Source organism: Solea solea, chromosome 2 (genome assembly GCF_958295425.1).
Source record: "Solea solea chromosome 2, fSolSol10.1, whole genome shotgun sequence".
NCBI lineage: Eukaryota > Metazoa > Chordata > Actinopteri > Pleuronectiformes > Soleidae > Solea > Solea solea.
This window is the reverse complement of record NC_081135.1, coordinates 37,924,117-37,943,117: the sequence shown is the minus strand read 5'-3', so window position 1 is coordinate 37,943,117 and position 19,001 is coordinate 37,924,117. Positions and strand designations below refer to the sequence as shown.

Sequence of the window (19,001 nt, the reverse complement as noted above, 5' to 3'; positions counted from 1 at the left end):
ACACACACACAGCCTGCATTCACTCAGCCTCACACACATACACACACACACACACACAGAGAGCTGCAGAGAATTATGGGTCATGGTGGCGGCGAGTGGCCAGATTTCACATTATTTTGGCCGACATGTTGTGTTCGCACGGAGCTAATTACCATAGTGAAGCTCTGCTCCTGAAAGTGTGTTACATAACTGAGCTGCATCACACACACACACACACACACACACAGAGCCTGGTTTCCATGACTTCAGGGAACATTACATTGACATAATGCATTCTAACCCCCTTTACCTTAACCTTAACTGTCACAACTAAGTGCCAAACCTTAACCCTTAGAACACACACACACATTTAGGCTGCTTTTTTTCCCATTAACTTTGTTAAAACATATAAACAGAGGCGATAAGATTGTGTAATTATATTATTAAAGTATTGTACATTTGTACAATACTAGTAGTATAATAGTATTGTATGTATTCTACGTTTTAAACTCTGGTATTAATCTTTAGTCCGTTTTATTTAATCTGAACTTTTATCTGTTTGAATGTGTCCATTTTATTTGATCTTAACGTTTGATTTATCTTCTTATATAAGATGTAAAGTGGACTTGAGTGTTTGAAAGGCAAAAAAAGTCCCCATAATGTGACTATTTAAAGATATTTAGGTCCCCACAACATAAGTAATGCACGGAACACACACATCCTCAGTGAGGACATTACATTGACATAATACATTCCCTAACCCCTTACCTTAACCATCACAACTAAATTAAACATAACCTTACTCTAAACCTCACCTTAAACCAAGTTTCTTGGTCAGTGTTTATGACAAAAAAAGAGTTAACAACAACACATAGAAAGGTTTTACTGGGAGCCCATGTATATATTTATATTTTGCATTAGTCATTGCTGCCCTCTAGTGCATAACTACTTGAACTACTGCATACAGTATTATGTACAATATTTATTTTATCCTTTGTTTTCACATGTAAAAAAAGTGCAAATTTGATATATTAACACACAAGATTATACTTTATTAGTCCCATAATGGAGAAATTTGCGATGTTAAGGCAGTGGATATAGTTGCAATTAATCCTGAGAATAATGTTTGTTTTGAAAAAAATGTACATTTTATGTTTTTTGTATAATTATTGTATTTTTTTCCAGTGCAGTTTAATGTAAATGCACCATGTTCGTCCATCAAGTTGACAATATTAAAACGTTTATGATGAAATAACCAATTTAAGTGAAAACTACATGTTATTTGGTGATTATTATTAGACAGAGATGAGCTCGTTTCTGAGTGAGGAGAAATCAGCCGGACTCCTTAAGAACGCAGGTGGACAGGTACTGTAAGCTAACAATTAAGCTAATTAGCCCCCGCACCTTAGTGGAGAGAGAGCTCATTATTTCAATTTAAGTCAATAAATAGTACACATGTTGTTATTATAGTCTTTTTGTACACTAAGTTAAGAATGGCGACACAGAAGCAGGTAATGAGTGTTAAATGTGTAGTTTAGAGCGGTGACGTTTGGGCAAATTTGACGCGTCATCGAGCTAGCTTTGGCTAACTAGCATTTTTCTTTTCAATCGTAAAATGGCGTCGTTTGATCGTAACGCTGATTTTCACTGTCATCAGCCCGCGGTTGTGTCGGTTCAGTCCGTGTGGCCTTGTTACCCGTTAACGTTGCCCGTGGAGCTTTTACCGAGGCACCAGTACGTGGCCTGGGACAATACCGGCCGCGTGGAGCCTTCGTGGGGAACATACACGTCCTTCAACCCAGTGACCGATGCCACGCCAAATCCCAGTAAGATGAAGAATGCTTAAAATTCAAATGTAGTCTGTAATGACGTTGTTGTTTTTAGGCGTTTACGTTTACTTTGAGCAACTTAAATCAGCCATTATATGTGTCATTGCTTGTTTTTGTGTGTTTTATTCTTCCCAAGTGTCTGTAAGTGTCTGTAGTCGTTTAAATCAGCCAATATATGTGTTTGTGTTATGTTTATTTGAAATTATTTTTAAATTGAGTAATTATGTGCAGATACTTACTGTATTTAGGTCTAAGTACAAGTTTTTGCTAGTTTACATGTTTTTGTGTGTATTAACTCTACCAAAATTTCTGAAATGAAGGATGTTCCTTCCTCAGGTTCGTTTGGATCCTCGGTTGGAAAGAATGGAGGAGGCAATGTTGAGTTTGAGCAAAGCAGTGCATGTTTATTCTTGAGTTACAAGTGGCACAGAGCACCAAGTGTAACCCGAGAGTCGCAGCTGGAGTCTGACTCGGGTCCGGAATTCTGTGTATATTATAGCTGTCCTAGGGGGTCGTCTGAGTCGTGTGAGTCATGTCCTTATAAGGAGTCGTTTTGTCTGTTCGGGCTGATGTGGCAGTCAGTCATGTGGTGTTATGCAAATCTTGTGGCACCAGTGTAGTGCAGTTAAAGCGTAGTTAAAGTTGTTTAAGGGAGTGAAAACAAGATATGATACTGGTACATCTGGTAAACAAAATATGTAAGTCATGTCAGAGGAAAATACTGTCTTCAATTAATATGTAAGTCATGTCAGAGGAAAATACTGTCTTCAATTCCCCCTTTTGGCCTCTGAAGGAGGCCAACATACATGGTGGAAGGAATGAGCAAAACACAAAATACAAGAAATCAACATAAACAAGAGAAAACAACAAAATTCCAGAAAGACAGAAACAGCAGCAAAGATCTTAAAATGGCAACAGAATGAGTTTTAGTCTCTGCCAAGCTTGCTTTGCAATTCGTATGGGCGAAAACCTGCGGCCTGATTATTTTTATGCAGGGAAAATACACCATACAGCCCCCTGGCCAAGGGCGGCCTCAAAGGAACAGATAAGAGAATACACAGATGGTGTCAATACAATGTGAATTACAGCGATGTTTCGTTCTTCATCAGTTGTGCGTTTCTGGATAGCCTTGGGTGTTCTACCCGGCTATTAGACACCGAGGGTATTATTCTGACCCTGCGTTCGGTGCCTCCCTATCGGGCGCCTCAGGAGGGGGTGAAGAACCTTTGTCTGGAGAGCACTGGGAAAGATGGTACCAGGTGTCCCCTTTTCCGGCCAGCCGGACTGCATGTGAGGTCCTCTCAGTCACTGTGAACGGTCCCGTCCACCGTGGCTCAGTCCACTTTCTCTTCAGCACCTTCAGGTACACTCGAGGGGTGACGTGTATCGGTTGTCCTTGCCCTGGGTCTCTGGCGGTCTGCCTGGAGAATCTGGAACCCAAGAACTGAACGTTTGGCATATATGAGATGTGCGGTTTCTTACCTAAATCTTCTGTTGGTGTCAAAGGTCCCATGGGTCCGGGAAAAGAGCGACCTGTATGGAGCTCAAAAGGCGAGTATCCAACTCGAGGGTTAAGAGACATTCTTACACACATCAATGCCATCGGGAGGGCCGTCAGCCAATTTGTCTGTTTTGTTGCAATGATTTTGTTCAATTTATCTTTTACGGTCCGATTCATTCTTTCCACCTTGCCCTGTGACTGAGGGTGGTAAACTGAACCAAACTTATGTTGGAGCCCCAACATTTTTTCAACTTTCGCCAAATCCTTGTTTTTGAAATGAGTGCCATTGTCACTCTTGATGGATTTGGGAAAACCATGTGTTGGAATGAAATGATTCACCAAATGTTTACATACACTTAAAGCATCCTCCTTTCTACAGGCGTATGCTTCTGGCCATCCCGAGTAAGCGTCAACCATAACCAACAGGTATCTGTACCCATTCACAGGTACCAGCATGTCTGTGTAGTCGATGGTCACTTCCTGTCCTGGAAAGAAAACTTGGCTTGTATTACACCCTTTTTCAGGTTTCAGGGTTGGTCTCACCGTACATGTATTACACACTTCACAATGTTGCACATAGTCTTCCACCATTTCCTGAATAAATGGATGCCACCATGCTTTTAATCGTCTGATTAAAAGCATGGTGCATGATACATGTTTTCCCACGTGTGGGGCCATGTGCTTCTTCAATCAAACTCTTGAGCATGGCAGCTGGAGGTATGGGGCGTCCCCCTTTTCCCCAGATGCCATCTTCAGTTTGTATAGCACCCTTGTGTTTCCACATAGATTTTTCCTCAGGGCTTGCTGCTGCTTGAATTTTCAGCATTGTTTGGGTGTCCAATTTGGCTGGGATGGGAGTATTGTCCTGATTATGACTTAATACTACCATTTGAGTGTCCATTGGCACATAACCAGCCATTTTCTTTGCAACTTCATCTGCTGCCCGGTTGCCTATTGCAACCGGGTCGTTTCCAATTGCATGCCCTTTGCATTTGATCACTGCCACTTTAAAAGGACAGTGCAAAGCCTGATGTAATTTCAATACATCATCAGCGTTTTTTACTGGAGTTCCCGAGGCAGTCACGTATCCAGTCCTTTGCCATTCTGCTAGTCCGTAGTGAACTGCTGTTACTACGTAAGCAGAGTCAGTATAGATATTTACAGTCAAGTCCGTTGCACATAAAAGTGCTTCTGTCATGGCGATCATTTCTGCTCTTTGGGCAGATTGTCTGCCGTCGATCATTTCTGTCTTTACTGTTATATGTTGTCCGTCTGTCTGTCGTATGACCGCGTAGGAGGATTTCAGTCCGTCACCCTGTCTGAAACAACATCCGTCAGTGAACAGTACAAGGTCTGGGTTTGTCAATGGTTCCATGTATAAGTGTGACCTAACTGTCTGTGCTTCTTTATCTCTCTGTGCACATTCATGTGTTTCACCTTCTACAATACCATCTGCCATGTTTGCACCTTCATGTTTGAAAATCAAATTTTGTGCAGTCAGAACCCTTTCTAACTTTCTTTGCCTACTGGCTGTCATCGTGAACAATTTACTAGTTACATACTGTACCACACTATGTGACGTGAGGATATGCCTCATAAGGGTCCAATGTTACTGAACAGTACATATTTACAGATCGGTCAGTACCTCCCCCTTTTTTCTGAAAAAGCACGGCGGAGACAGACTGCGATTTTTCAGAAACATCCAAGTGAAACGGCTTGCGATAATCGGGGACACACATGTCTGCTGCTGCCGCCAGCAGTTGTTTCAGAGAAATGAAAGCCGTATCAGCCGATAAGGTCCATTCTAAAGTCGCGGTCAGATTCCGCGCTCCCTGTGCGTTAATCATCTGTCGTAATGGAGCACAATGATCGCAAAAATCTGGAATGTAATGCCTGGAATAGTTAGCTAATCCAAGAAAACTCAACATGTCTCTGACTGTAACTGGTTTGGTGTGATGGAGAATTGTGGTAATGGATCTATAGGGGACATGTATGGGCGGAGGGCAATGCACCAGGGCCACCAGGACCGGATTTCGGCGTCAAGCACTTGCCAGGGTGTGGATAGTAGCTCAATTTGGGCCCAATATATGTCAAGAGAAACAGAGACGGGCATGGTAAGTGGCAGGCGCTGCAACTGTCCAGAGAAACCAACAAGTGAAACTGTTTGGGAGGAAAGAGTTATGAAACCAGGCAAAGAGGACAAAGTCGAATGCCGAGCTCCAGTGTCCACCATAAATGGAAAGGAAACTCCGCAAACAGTCATCATGAGGGTGGGGTCCTGCAGCCCACCCAGTTGATCTCTTTGGCCCCTTCATTGTTGGGGGTATTGTCCACCCGGTGCCAGGTTCTGGTTAGGGTGTTGTGGGTGTTGTGGCGGACCTGGAGGTGGTGGTCCTTGTGGGTGAAATGGGGGTGGGCCATAGCCACCACGCCCCTGTTGTCGTCTCTTACGAGGGCAGCCCGTTGAGATATGCCCGTACTCACCACATGACCAGCATTGTACCGACCCCTGATCCTGATTCCAGCCACCCTGCTGCATGCCTCCTCGACCTCCTGGAGGACCATTACTTCCCCTGAGGGCATGATTATTGTTATAGCCCCGCCCTGCATACATCTGACGCCCATTCCTATTACAATACCCACTTCTACCTGAGTACATCTGCATATGTGACTGTACCTGAGGTGGGTCAAAATCCCACCCTGTGTGACCCGTACCTGGCCATGGTGGCTGTGGAACGTATGGAGTGTAAGTCGTGGGTGCTGGTTCAGTTTGAACATATTCGGCTTGAACAGGGGCTTGCGTTACTGCCTTGTGCTTCTTTGATTGAGAAGCTTCCTGTTTTGCGCTCTGCACCTGGAGTGCGAGTAGCTCATTTTTTAGTTTTTCCATTTTGTCCTCATGTGATCCAGCCCTGTCTGAATATTTTTGTAAGTGATGCTTAAGATGGGAGCACCATCTACTATGATCGGCGGTCGGGAGATCTGGATTTTCTACCATACTATTCTTAACAGGTTCTGGCATGCCTTTAATTACTGCTGACCTAAATAGAGAAGCTGCCATTGGAGATTGCATGGGGTTTTCTCCTGTTTTGCTAACAAAATCTTCTTCTGCTCTAGCCAGAAAAGCTGAGGGCGACTCAGCTGGTTGAGGTGTATATGAGAGTTCCGCATAAGTTACAGTTGGGGTGGGAAAGTGTTCACGAATTGCCTCCCTCAGTGTCTGTAACATGGCCGCCGTTAGAGGAACAGAAGGGTCAGCCACAAGCCATGGACAAGCAGCTCTCAAAGGCATGAGTTGTGTAGAGGAACAGCATCTTGAAAGTATAGAGCTAATATCTCCGGCTGAGAGCAATATACCAGAAGTCAAAGCTCCAAATTTGCGTAACCATATTGCTCCTCCTCCTGTGAGGGCAGGAAGTTGGCAGGCTAAAGCAGTCACATCAGTAAATGAGAGGGGTTTGTATTGTGTGTGTATTCTACCATCAGTATCTTGTCTATGGAAAACCGGAAGCTGATACGCACCACCCTCCGCTTTCTCTCCATCATTCTCCTCTCCGCATTTTACAGACGCCAATAATTCTGTGATTGCTTGACTATCTTTAACTTGCTGTCGAGTTTTTATGGGGGACCTTCTCGCGGATATTTCCGACACTTTTTTCGTTGTTGGAAGCACCTGTTGTAGTCTTTCTTCTAATTCTTCCAGTTCATTCTCTTCCTCTTCTTTACCTGCCTCGTCTCGCTCGTTTCTCTTTCTTTCATGTTGGTGTTTCTCTATGTCAGCCAGTATTCTCTGCATTTCCCTCTTAATTTTTTCCCCCAACATGGGATTTGCTCCCATAGTCGTGGCGGTAGATAACGTAGTTATCATGCCTTTACCCAACATCTCTTCATCTACGTAACCTTTTTTCCATCCGTCCAGTAATTTCATCACATTGCTCATTTTAGCACTCACTATTCCTTCTAAAGTGGTAAAACCGTCAGCATCACCTCCCTTAGTTTCTGCTTTATTTGTACTAGCTGAACCTGGTGTTGTGGTTACTTTTACTTCTAACTGTTTCTTCCTATATGTTTTGTTATCAATCATTTCTCCTTCCAAACTGCCACTAGTAATCTCAAAAATGGGCAGTTGGAATTGAAAAGGATTTGTTGGTTCTACTTGTTGGAAAGGGTTCTTGTTACTTGGGTAAGGAGGCGGTTCTAAACTCGCCTGTGTCATATGTGTCTGACTGTGAGTCTGTGTGTGTGTGTAGTCGTGTAGTGGAGGATACAGGCCACCAGGTGGAGCAGTTGGCTCACATTCTGCTCTCTGGTTTCCACCCCCTCTTTCTACGTCATCAGTCTTTGCTGCGCAGCCAGTCTGCGCACCAGGCTGTTGTTCCGGTTGGGGCAACATCCGTCCTTTTTTCCACATGTTTGGTCCTGTGCACAGCGCGACACACCGCACACGCTGTCTCAATTTTTCCAATTTCTCCAGACTGGCGCTCTGTTGCCGCCCTTTACTCGATCATTTTGACGCTTTTTCTGCCGTCAATTCTTGTTGTCTCGTCACAATCCGACCTTCCGCTTTATTCATCAAATTCAACAAACTCTTTCTCCCCTCATAAGGCGGAAAGTGTCCACTTTTCTGACATTTCTCAAACCATTTCTTTAATTCACGCTGTTTCTTATCTCGCTCCCCCGCTTCATGATTGTGTCCATGAATTTCCAAAGCAGCCTCGAACTGCTCTTTCAAATGTCGATCCACTGTCCCTGAGTGTCCCTAAATCAAACCACTGTTTCTCCGCGTCAAATTCTCCGTCCATTCTGTTAACTTATTTACGTCGGGCAGCGCCCTTCTCCACAACTTTATTATTATGTACTTCACTTATAAAGAAGCCTACTTCAAAACTTTACACATTATTATTTTCGTAACCATATGATTTACGTCACCACAGGACAACCTCTTTCAGGCGTATAAGGCTACTATAACCATGTCATTTACGTCACCACAGGACAACCTCTTTTAAGGGCTACAAGGCTAACATTTCAACTTTTTATAATATAACCATGTCGTTTACGTCACCACAGGACAACCCCTATTGGGAATACAAGGCTAATATTACAACTTTGTATACCATAACCATGTCGTTTACGCCACCACAGGACAACCCCTATTGGGAATACAAGGCTAATATTACAACTTTTTATACCATAACCATGTCGTTTACGTCACCACAGGACAACCCCTATTGGGAATACAAGGCTAATATTACAACTTTTTATACCATAACCATGTCGTTTACGCCACCACAGGACAACCCCTATTGGGAATACAAGGCTAATGTTACAACTTTTTATACCATAACCATGTCGTTTACGCCACCACAGGACAACCCCTATTGGGAATACAAGGCTAATGTTACAACTTTTTATACCATAACCATGTCGTTTACGCCACCACAGGACAACCCCTATTGGGAATACAAGGCTAATATTACAACTTTTTATACCATAACCATGTCGTTTACGCCACCACAGGACAACCCCTATTGGGAATACAAGGCTAATATTTTTCACACTATTTAATCTATCCCCACAAAACCTTTACTGTATTATCCGGATTTCACAGCAACAGCTCACTTCAAAATCAACATTGATTTTAGACGACTGAGGTTCGGAATAGAACACCAAGCGTGAAGGTAAATTCCTTCTTACCTTATTTCAGGTTAGGGCCCCGCAAGGCGTTCCACCCAAACCAACAGACTTTTGCCAATTCTTCAAACGTCTTTCCTAGAGGATCCTGTTCGTGACGCCAAATTGAAGGATGTTCCTTCCTCAGGTTCGTTTGGATCCTCGGTTGGAAAGAATGGAGGAGGCAATGTTGAGTTTGAGCAAAGCAGTGCATGTTTATTCTTGAGTTACAAGTGGCACAGAGCACCAAGTGTAACCCGAGAGTCGCAGCTGGAGTCTGACTCGGGTCCGGAATTCTGTGTATATTATAGCTGTCCTAGGGGGTCGTCTGAGTCGTGTGAGTCATGTCCTTATAAGGAGTCGTTTTGTCTGTTCGGGCTGATGTGGCAGTCAGTCATGTGGTGTTATGCAAATCTTGTGGCACCAGTGTAGTGCAGTTAAAGCGTAGTTAAAGTTGTTTAAGGGAGTGAAAACAAGATATGATACTGGTACATCTGGTAAACAAAATATGTAAGTCATGTCAGAGGAAAATACTGTCTTCAATTAATATGTAAGTCATGTCAGAGGAAAATACTGTCTTCAGAAAGTACAACTTTTAGTAGTTTAATTGTGCCAAAATGTCTGTAATTTCAAGTTTGAGTTGTTTAAATCAGTCAATATATCGCACCAATATATCTGGAGTTACACATTTGAGTAGTTTAAACCAAAAGTTGTAATTAAAAATGCAAATAATTAAATTCTGCAAACAATCAAGTACAAAGTACAAGTAGTTTAAATTTAGCGAATGTCTGCTAACTGGTTTGTAATCACAAGTTTTAAGTCAACTAAACCAAACTTTGGTTTACCAACAAATTTGAGCAGGTTAAGTTAAGTCGGCAAAAAATACTGAACAACATGATATTTGTTATTTTTGTCAATATGATTCATTCCTTTGAAGCTTATTATGAAGGTTTTTCCTTGTTGACATTTCATTCATGTCACTTGTCTATCAACAGAAAAGAGCAGGAAGTTCTTTCTGGACAGGTACGTTTATCCGTTATTTTACAGACAAGTAAGTGCGAAGCGCTCCTGTCACTGGTTTGTAAACAGACAAAAAGAGCTGTTTGTCTTTGTCCAACAGGTCTGTGTTTGACCTGGTGGACGCTCATCCCTATCTGTCTCTGACTGACCCAAAGTTACTGGGCTGGTATCTTGGTTTGACTCCCGAGGACAGAAACATCATACTGGGTATGTTCTTCTTCATCTTTTTCGTCAAAGATTTGTCATTTGTATGTTTTTATAATATTTGCTGGGTAGATTTGAAAACAAAGAGGACAAACAGGAACCAGACATGTAAGTCGTCTGTTGCCTTTTTAAATCGACTTTTTTAGATAATTTAATAAAGAAATGTTAACATATTTAGTGGATACACACGTGTATGTATGTGTGTAGGTAATATGTGGACATTATATCTATATATGGTGACATGAGACATAAATATTATATTGAATACATTTGTGAAATACATTTTAAGCCTACTTATTTGTGTTATAGCAGAATTTGTCCATAATTATAGTCAATTTCATTGTTTCTAACACATGTAAATATCCTTAATTCAAAGAAATAAAGCAGGTAATAAGTGTATATGTTAAGATCATGTAATACAGGTCATTAACAGTTGATTATATTTTATTTTGCAGTGTATTTTCCCTCTCAAACTTGTCATGATTCCAGAGAAACAACCTGTGTGCAGCTTTATAGCTACATGTATCTCCTTTATATCAGGATATAGCCTCAACATATTCACACATTATTTATAAGACCCATCACCCAACCTTCCAGAAACACTGATTTGATTTGTATCATGATATATATATCGATATTGAATCATGTACTTTTTTCTCTCTCTCTCGTAGTTGAAGGAGGATTTCATCAGTTTCTGCAAAGACATCCCGCCTTTGAACTGTCAAACCATCATGTTTATGTGAAATGTAAGTGTATTATGGTAAATAATAATAAAATAATAATAAAAAAAAAACTTTTAATAAATGTGCACATGTTACAATTAACTTATTTTTTATATATCCACATATATATGAAATGCAGATCCTGTTGGAAAGGTCACTCCTGTCCTGCCGACCTTGACGTCCATAAGTCAGAAGTACATTTCCTCCAGTCAATTAATAACATGCTGGGTCACACCAGTGAATGATTTGTTGAGTTTTATTGTGATTAATCATTCTTTTTTTTTATTGTCTCTTCCATAGAAGTGAATCATCATCAGGAGCAAAGACGGGCAGACCTCACACAAGTAGTAACGCACTTTTTTAATGTGAAGCATCAGATTTTTAAAGTTGTAGTTTTGATGGATAAACTCAGTCCTATGACACTTACTTAAAACTAAAACGGAGGAAAAGCTCATTATTAATTGAATCCACCACTTATTTTGATGAATATTGCTTTGTGAATATTGCTCCACATAACAAAATAAATCATTAGAATAATTTTAGTTTGTGGACAAAACATGACATTTAAGAACATCAATATTTCTCGGTTTGGGACACACCATTTTTAAACGTTTGATGACATTTCATTGACCAAACAAAGTGTGAAGATTTGCACATGGGTCTAGAAATATCATTAGTAAATACACTTAAAAAGGTGGTTTAGAGCAACCATACACTTTTAGTTGATGGTTGTCACATCAGAAACTAACATTCATGCAGTAAAAACTTTAATTTAATGTCCGGTTTGTTTGCATTTCCTGCCAGAATTGCCCCGTGCACATCTACAGCTGGAGATGCATCGCAGTCATGTAAAGGAGAACCTGGTCCACCTCCGGGACAACGTCCGCACGGCCGGCAGCAGCAGCATCACACAGGAGCCAAGTCATCAGCGGATCCTCACAGAGAGGGTACAACCTTTTTTTTTTTGTCCACACTACTTGTTTTCTTTTGGGTAAAAATACAGTAAGTGAATAATATGTTGTTTTCTTGTTCTTGTGACGTGTGTCTTTTCCAGGCAGATGCAGAGAGGCCACCGTGGCAGATGAGCGGCAGCGTCGCCGTGTGCAAAGACCCGGCGGCAGATCTGGCCAACTTTTCTCTGGACATGGAGCTGGAGCGACGCAGGGGCCACGTTTTAGTGAAGCAGAACGAAGCTAACATCACCGCCAAAGTCTGTCCGTTACAGTGAGTATGATTACATCTAACATGTGACGCGCTACACAGACACAGCTCTGCATGTTTTGTTAAGAAGCTGCTGACTGCTGCCGGAGCTGTAGCAGAAACCCAGTTTGTTCTATGCATTTGTGATGCTGCAGCTGCTTCCATTAAACATAAGAAGAAACTCTAACCCCTTATTTATAAATATAACTAGTAAAATCATTTTATCAAAACACTCTGCTGTCAATTGTTTCTTTACCAAATTGACAAGAAATCACCATATTTCACATACAATCAGCCAGCTCATGAATTTATTTGGTGGCACATTTAAACTATATTTTACTTAATAAACTTGCTTTATTTTCTCGTTATAAGTCATTGAGTTAGCATGTGTTTAACTGCTAAATTAACCTCCTGAATATATTTCCAATTATATAAGATATACATATACACATATACATACATATATATATATATATATATATATATATATATATATATATGTGTATGTATGTGTGTGTGTGTGTGTGTGTGTGTGTGTATGTATGTTTTTGCTGTCTAGCAGATGCTAAAGTAAGCCATTGTTTGTTTTAATATAGCGAATACAATAGGTAGTCATTTTAGGTACAATGCTCCTCTCTGCACACCCCTCCCACAAATTCACAACAAACCGAAATAACTTACACAAAGTCTTTTTCTGATTCATCAGCACTAGAAGCGTCTAATAAACTGGAATTTCCTTGACAAAAATCTTTAGTTGTCTGTGAGCCAACCTGTCCGATTTCGTCAACTGGATTTAGTTTACCTCTAGAGGGCGGCAAAGTGCTTCCACATACGATCCTTTGTATGTGTAGAATATGCATCAACCAGCATTTGTGGGACACATACGCCGCCACGGCTGCATTCAGTCCGGAAATTGATTCAGGCAAATTCACTTAAAAGGAAAAATCCGATGTTACGGACGTTCTAGGTCTATTTTTCAGGATAATAACAAGTTCATATTTTAAAGTAAGTATCACAATCATGTCAATTCACGTTCAACTCGAGCGCCGGACACGAATTGTGCAATAGAAATGTGTCAAAATCACGAAATATTGTTTTATGTTTGCAGGTCACAAAGGTCAAATGACAAAGAGTCGTCCTCTGAGTACTTTGATGTTGATGACCGGAGTATCGTCCAGTCAGTGAAGCCACAGCAGGTCAATTGTCCAACGGCCCCGGTGTGTGGAAAAGAAAAGACGGAGGACGAGGACGAAGATGCAACTGACGAGAGCGAGGATGAAGATGCAACTGACGAGAGTGAGAACTTCCAAACCGTCCTGGAGGACGACGTGAGTGTCCTGCTGTGTCTGGACAGTAAAGGGTTGGAAACACTTCAGACGGACGTCTCATCAGACACAGGAGCCATGAGGAGAGCGTCAGAAAGCAGCGTCTCCACCTGTGACGCCATGGTTGGCACAACACTGACCTCGTTCACAGCAGCTTTCACTCAGTCTGAGAATCCAGAGACGGCGGATAAAAGTGTCTTAACTGAACTCTACATGTCAGACTTGGACGAGATTGCCAAGGTAAGTTTGAACATTGCTGTTTAATCTTCAACTATTTTAATCATCAAATCATCGGATTGAGTATTTTCTTGACAGTTAAAGATAATTTCTCAGATTTTTCACGTTCTTAAATTTGAATATGTTCTGGCTTTGAGTTTTGGACGCACTGATCATGATAAAGCCATGATACGATATTAAGGACACAATGCGATGTTATCACGATATTTAGGCCAAAATATGATAAATATCATGATATTTAAGCCAGGATGTGATATTATCATGATATTTAAGACACAATACGATATTTAAGCCACGATAGGATATATCACGATATATTTACACAAAATTTAAGACTTGATACGGTGTTATCGGGATATTTAATAAACAATACAATATTTAAGCCATGATACGGTGTCATTGTGATAATACTGTATATCATGATATATTATCACAATATTTAAGCCACGATACTATATATCACGATATATTATCACAATATGTAAGCCACAATACTATATATCACAATATATTATCACGATATTTAAGCCACAATACTATATATCACGAGATTATCACGAAATTTAAGACACGATACGATACTATCACAAAACTGTAAAATATTGAGTAAGGCGTTGAAAACAATATAATATCGCGATATTTCACTTGGTATTAAAGAAAATTAAAAATGTAAGTAGTGACAGATTAAATAAATTAAATATATGAGGAAATCGGTACATAAAAGTAAGAAAATAGGTAAATAAATTAAAGAAGTAGATAAACACATCTTCTTTCCACCATTTTAGGAATTTATCAAAATGAAGACGACTCTGGAGGAACAACGAGAGAAAGTGAAAAGGTAAAAATATCTTTATAATATATAAAGATACTTTTTACATTTTCTTCTGCACTTCTGTTGGACTGATACCTGTCGTTATATTTTTTTAATTTTCCAGCTCAGGTTGTGGATTGAGAAAGCAGTGTGACTGTTTACAGCGAGCTCAGCGAGCAGAGCTTCACCTCCTGACTCTGCAGTACAACATGTGCACACAGCACTGCTGGAGACTCTACTACATCTCTGCTGAGGGAGGCCACGCCTCCACGCTCGCAGGTGCAGCTCAACACTGGTCAGTCGTGTTATATTATGTCATACTAGGACGAGGAATAGTTGAAGATTTTTGACGTGTCATGTTAGATACTGACGGAGTTTTGTTAGCTCCCCACACCAAACCCCATAGAGAAAATCAGTGATTTTATTTCACAGCAAACAGGAGTTTTTGATCCACTCCCTCGTCTATCAGGAAGTTTAAATGTGTTATTTTGTGACATCTGTGTTTGAAATCCCTTGTCCAGATTTACCTAAATGACACAAACTGACCACACGAGGCAGCAGTGGACCAGCAGCTCCTGTGTCCCCCATGAGCTAAAAACACTGATTTTCTCTATGGGCTTTGGTGCAGGAGGTCACTTAAAAAATATTTTTTTGCGAGCTTATCAGTATCAACCTCTCTCTGCAGGGTGAAGGAGCCTCCATGCAACATTGGAGGTGTTCTGCAAAAACTGGAGGTGGATTATTATCACATGAGGGATCAGATCCTCGATGGGGTTCCTCTACAGCAACTGAAGCCTCTTTGTGTTGACTCTGAGAAGATAAGCTCAGGAGCAAGTTACACCCCTGCTCTGGTAAGACTCTCTGTCTGTTAACACAATAATATCAGAATATTTAAAACTGGAAACAAGGAATTTAACAGCAGTCCAATCTATCTGTTTAGATGATTGGCGACGTGGTGGGAAACCCTCCTTCTCGGTATGTAAGAACGTCCGTCCACATGCACGGATCTCTACATTTGTCTCTGTAGACACTGAGATGTTGTCATCATCTGTGATCTTCAGGCGTCCACAGGAGAAGACATCAGGTGAAGACCGTGGACGCTGTGGTGATGGGACCACGTTCCTGGTACGTTCACAGAAGTAAACTTCTCCTTCACAGTGTTTGAAAATAACAGAAAAAACTGTTGAGTTCATTTATTTGTCCTTTTTTCCAGGAATCTGAGACGCAGGGAAATAAGGCAAAGGAGGAGAAGATGACATCAAAGAGAGCGGTCACTCTCATCCCGCAAAATAGAAGCGCTCACCAAGGTGACCCTAAACCAGACCAGAAGAAGACCTGGACACAAAAGCATCCGCTTCTTTTTCTTAAAATAACTGATGAAGTCGTTCTTCCTTTTGCGCAGGAGCAGCACACAAAGACCTGAACACGAGCGAGGCCTGGTACGATGCTGAAGAAGTTCTGGACCCTACAGAACCTGCTGAGACGCAACCAGACCCAACAACCATTGCCGGAGATGGAACCAACAGTAAGCGATTAATAAGCTGAAAGAGATACTAAAGGTTTTTTTGAAGTGGGGAGCACAGCTGTCACTTTTTAACCGAAATCTAGTTTAATCACAATCATTTTATTTTGGGACCCATTGAACTTGTTACATTGAAAACCCGTTAACATCACTGCTGTTGTTGCAGCTACAGAATCTGCAGGTGATGAGGTCAATGACTCCAGATCACTGCTGTGTGTCACTAACCTGACCGGTCATGTGACGGAGGTGAGCGTGCACCATCTCACTGTAGCACTCCTTTCAGAAACAAGTTGATTTCTGTGGACTGGAGTGTATTGCATGGTGCCGTGGTAGCCAGCAGGGGGCAGTACAGGCTCTGTAACAAAAACTTTTGTCTCTGCCAGAGTGAGGTGATGATGTGGTTTGAGAAATATGGAGCCTCTGAAGTTAAAATCTCTGTTTTAAAGAACGATCTGAGGTGAGTTACTATGACTTTATTATCTGTGTTTTAGAATCATGGCGTTCTGCAGTTATAACCACATTTTTTAAGCCCTTAATTATTTACTTTTATCACTTTTAAAGACTTTTTTTGGGCAGTGTGTGTCAGAATTGTGTCCAAAATAATTGTAATCCACAGTCATTTTTGTGATAAGAAAACTAATGAAAATATATACTTATTGTAGTGTATCAGATTGGTTAGATGTAGCACCAGGGTTGTGATGATTATTCTAATTGACTGTCAATTATTTTGATCATTGGTTCAACTGTGAATATTTTCTGGTTTCTTTGCTCCACATAACAAAGAAAATGATTTAAAAACAGATTCATTTTGTTTTTTGGAGGACTTTGTGATTGATTGATTGAGATAAATTGACAATAATGGTGAGTTACAGCTGTATTGTAGACCCATCAAAAGGGGAAAAAAATTAACTGTGGTCTGAAAAAATAAAATCTGCTCACTTCAAACCTCAGTATTTAGTAACTTAGTTTAGTAACCTATGTCAGAACAGAAATGTGACGTCATTCACGTCAGTGAAGTGACCTCTTTGTCGCTGTCTTGTCTTACAGAGTCGCCATAGCGATGGTAAGTGACCTCCAGTCTGCTGAGGCCGCGGTGAAGGAGATGAACGGCATCAGCGTGGACAGTCACACTTTACACGTGGGGATCATCAGTGGAGGAGGAGCTGCTGTTTCTGCTGCTGCTGCTGCTTCACCTACGTCCTCACAGGAAGACGACACCAGACGACAGCCGCTCACAACTGAACCCAGAGTCTCTGACAGAGAGGTGAGACACGAATGCTGTCTTATCCACAGGTAGACCCTTAAACCCGTGTTCTCAGAATTCCCACTTTCTGATTCTGACTAGAATCTCAGAATTCCAATTTCCTGATTCTGACTTTAATTCCAGAATTCTGATTTCTTACTTTAATCTCAGAATTCCAATTTCCTGATTCTGACTTTAATCCCAGAATTCTGATTTCTTACTTTAATCTCAGAATTCCAATTTCCTGATTCTGGCTTTAATCCCAGAATTCTGATTTCTTACTTTAATCTCAGAATTCTGATTTCTTACTTTAATCTCAGAATTCCAACTTCCTGTTTCTGACTAATCTCAGAATTCTGATTTCTTACTTTAATCTCAGAATTCTAATTTCCTGTTTGACTAATCTCAGGATTCTGATTTCTTACTATAATCTCAGAATTCTGATTTCTTACTTTAATCTCAGAATTCCGATTTCCTGACTATAATCATAGAATTCTGATTTCAGACTATAATCTCAGAATTCTGATTTCTGACTATAATCTCAGAACTCTATATTGAAAATCATGTATCATGTGTAAAAATCTGAAATAATCTACAGAAACTGATTCATGAAGGACCGAGTGTACCTCAGGAAAAGATGCTCTTGTTTTAAAAAGAGGATCCAAACTTGTCTGTGTCTTTTTAAGTTTTCTGTAAACTGAAAGGTGAGTAAATTTGAAGTCTCAGGTTTTCCCACAGCGTCTACATTTGTCGCGCTGCTCAGTCTCCTTCTCGTCCCTCAGTCAAAGACGCCGTCCTCTCTCGAGTCAACGTTTCCTCCGCCCTTGAGCTCCGGCATCAAGAGGAGGACGGTGGTCTCCGTCACGCCCACGGCACAGGGGACGTTTGTCCCGCAGCACTTCGGCACCATGGGCAGCTTCGACTACCTGATGTCGGAGCTGACACGCCTTCACCCTTGCGTGGACAAGCAGAGGTTTGTGGACGCTCTGGTGCAGCTGAGGGCGAGACACCGGGGCGTCCTCTGTGGTCTGCCGCTCAGCAAGATCAGAGAGATGGCGTCTGAGCTGCTGAGCGGCTCACAGACTGACACGCAGATATAAGTGTTAGAAAAGGCTGGGAAAGTTGTTGTTTTACAGTCGTTTATTGTTTCTCAGTTTATTTCAGCTGCAAACCAGTACATTTAGAGTCTCAGGGTTTCCCCACAGCACCCAAATCTGGGTTTTATTTTGATTAAAAAGCAGTTTTTTTTCTGTTTAAATAGATTACTAGACTTATGCTTTAAGGTGTGTCACCTCAGGAGAATCAGAGATTTGACACCTGAGCTTCTGACACAGATATGAGAGAGCAGGAGCTCTGATTATTATTTCTAGTTTGAAAAATGCTGAAAATCACAACTTTTCTATTGTTTGTGTATTCATTAAAGCATCAGCAGAGTTTACTGTAGCAGCAAACAAAATACAAAAGTTTAAGAGGATTTCAAAAAGTTTCTTTTTCTAAAATTGTGTTTGTTTCCTCACTGTTGTTCACACAGGTTTGTTTGTTTGTTTCACATTCAATCAAAATAAAATAAGTCCTGACTCTTAGAAATCATTTTTTGATCTTGTGATTATTTTTTTTTTTTAAAACGTCCTCACAATGTCAGTAATGCCACCAAAATATTATTTATATATTATTTATTTTACCTTTCTTTCAAAAAATGTTGGTTTTTATCTCAGAACTCCGACTTTCTGATTTAAGA

The 19,001-nt window shown here is 40.8% G+C and overlaps 1 protein-coding gene across 1 annotated transcript; it reads left to right on the top strand.

Moving 5' to 3' along the window:
* The first annotated feature begins 1,211 nt into the window (after nt 1-1,211).
* Nucleotides 1,212-18,939, top strand: rbm44 (RNA binding motif protein 44). Its single transcript, XM_058653146.1, has 21 exons — nt 1,212-1,344; nt 1,637-1,805; nt 9,975-10,002; nt 10,100-10,206; nt 10,875-10,949; nt 11,065-11,119; nt 11,226-11,272; nt 11,730-11,872; nt 11,980-12,149; nt 13,234-13,690; nt 14,473-14,525; nt 14,623-14,793; nt 15,184-15,349; nt 15,439-15,473; nt 15,560-15,623; nt 15,712-15,805; nt 15,901-16,038; nt 16,157-16,266; nt 16,404-16,477; nt 17,068-17,284; nt 18,046-18,939. Exons 1-21 carry the CDS (start codon nt 1,285-1,287, stop codon nt 18,361-18,363), a joined length of 2,751 nt encoding a protein of 916 aa, XP_058509129.1. The 5' UTR covers nt 1,212-1,284; the 3' UTR covers nt 18,364-18,939.
* The last annotated feature ends 62 nt before the right edge of the window (nt 18,940-19,001 follow it).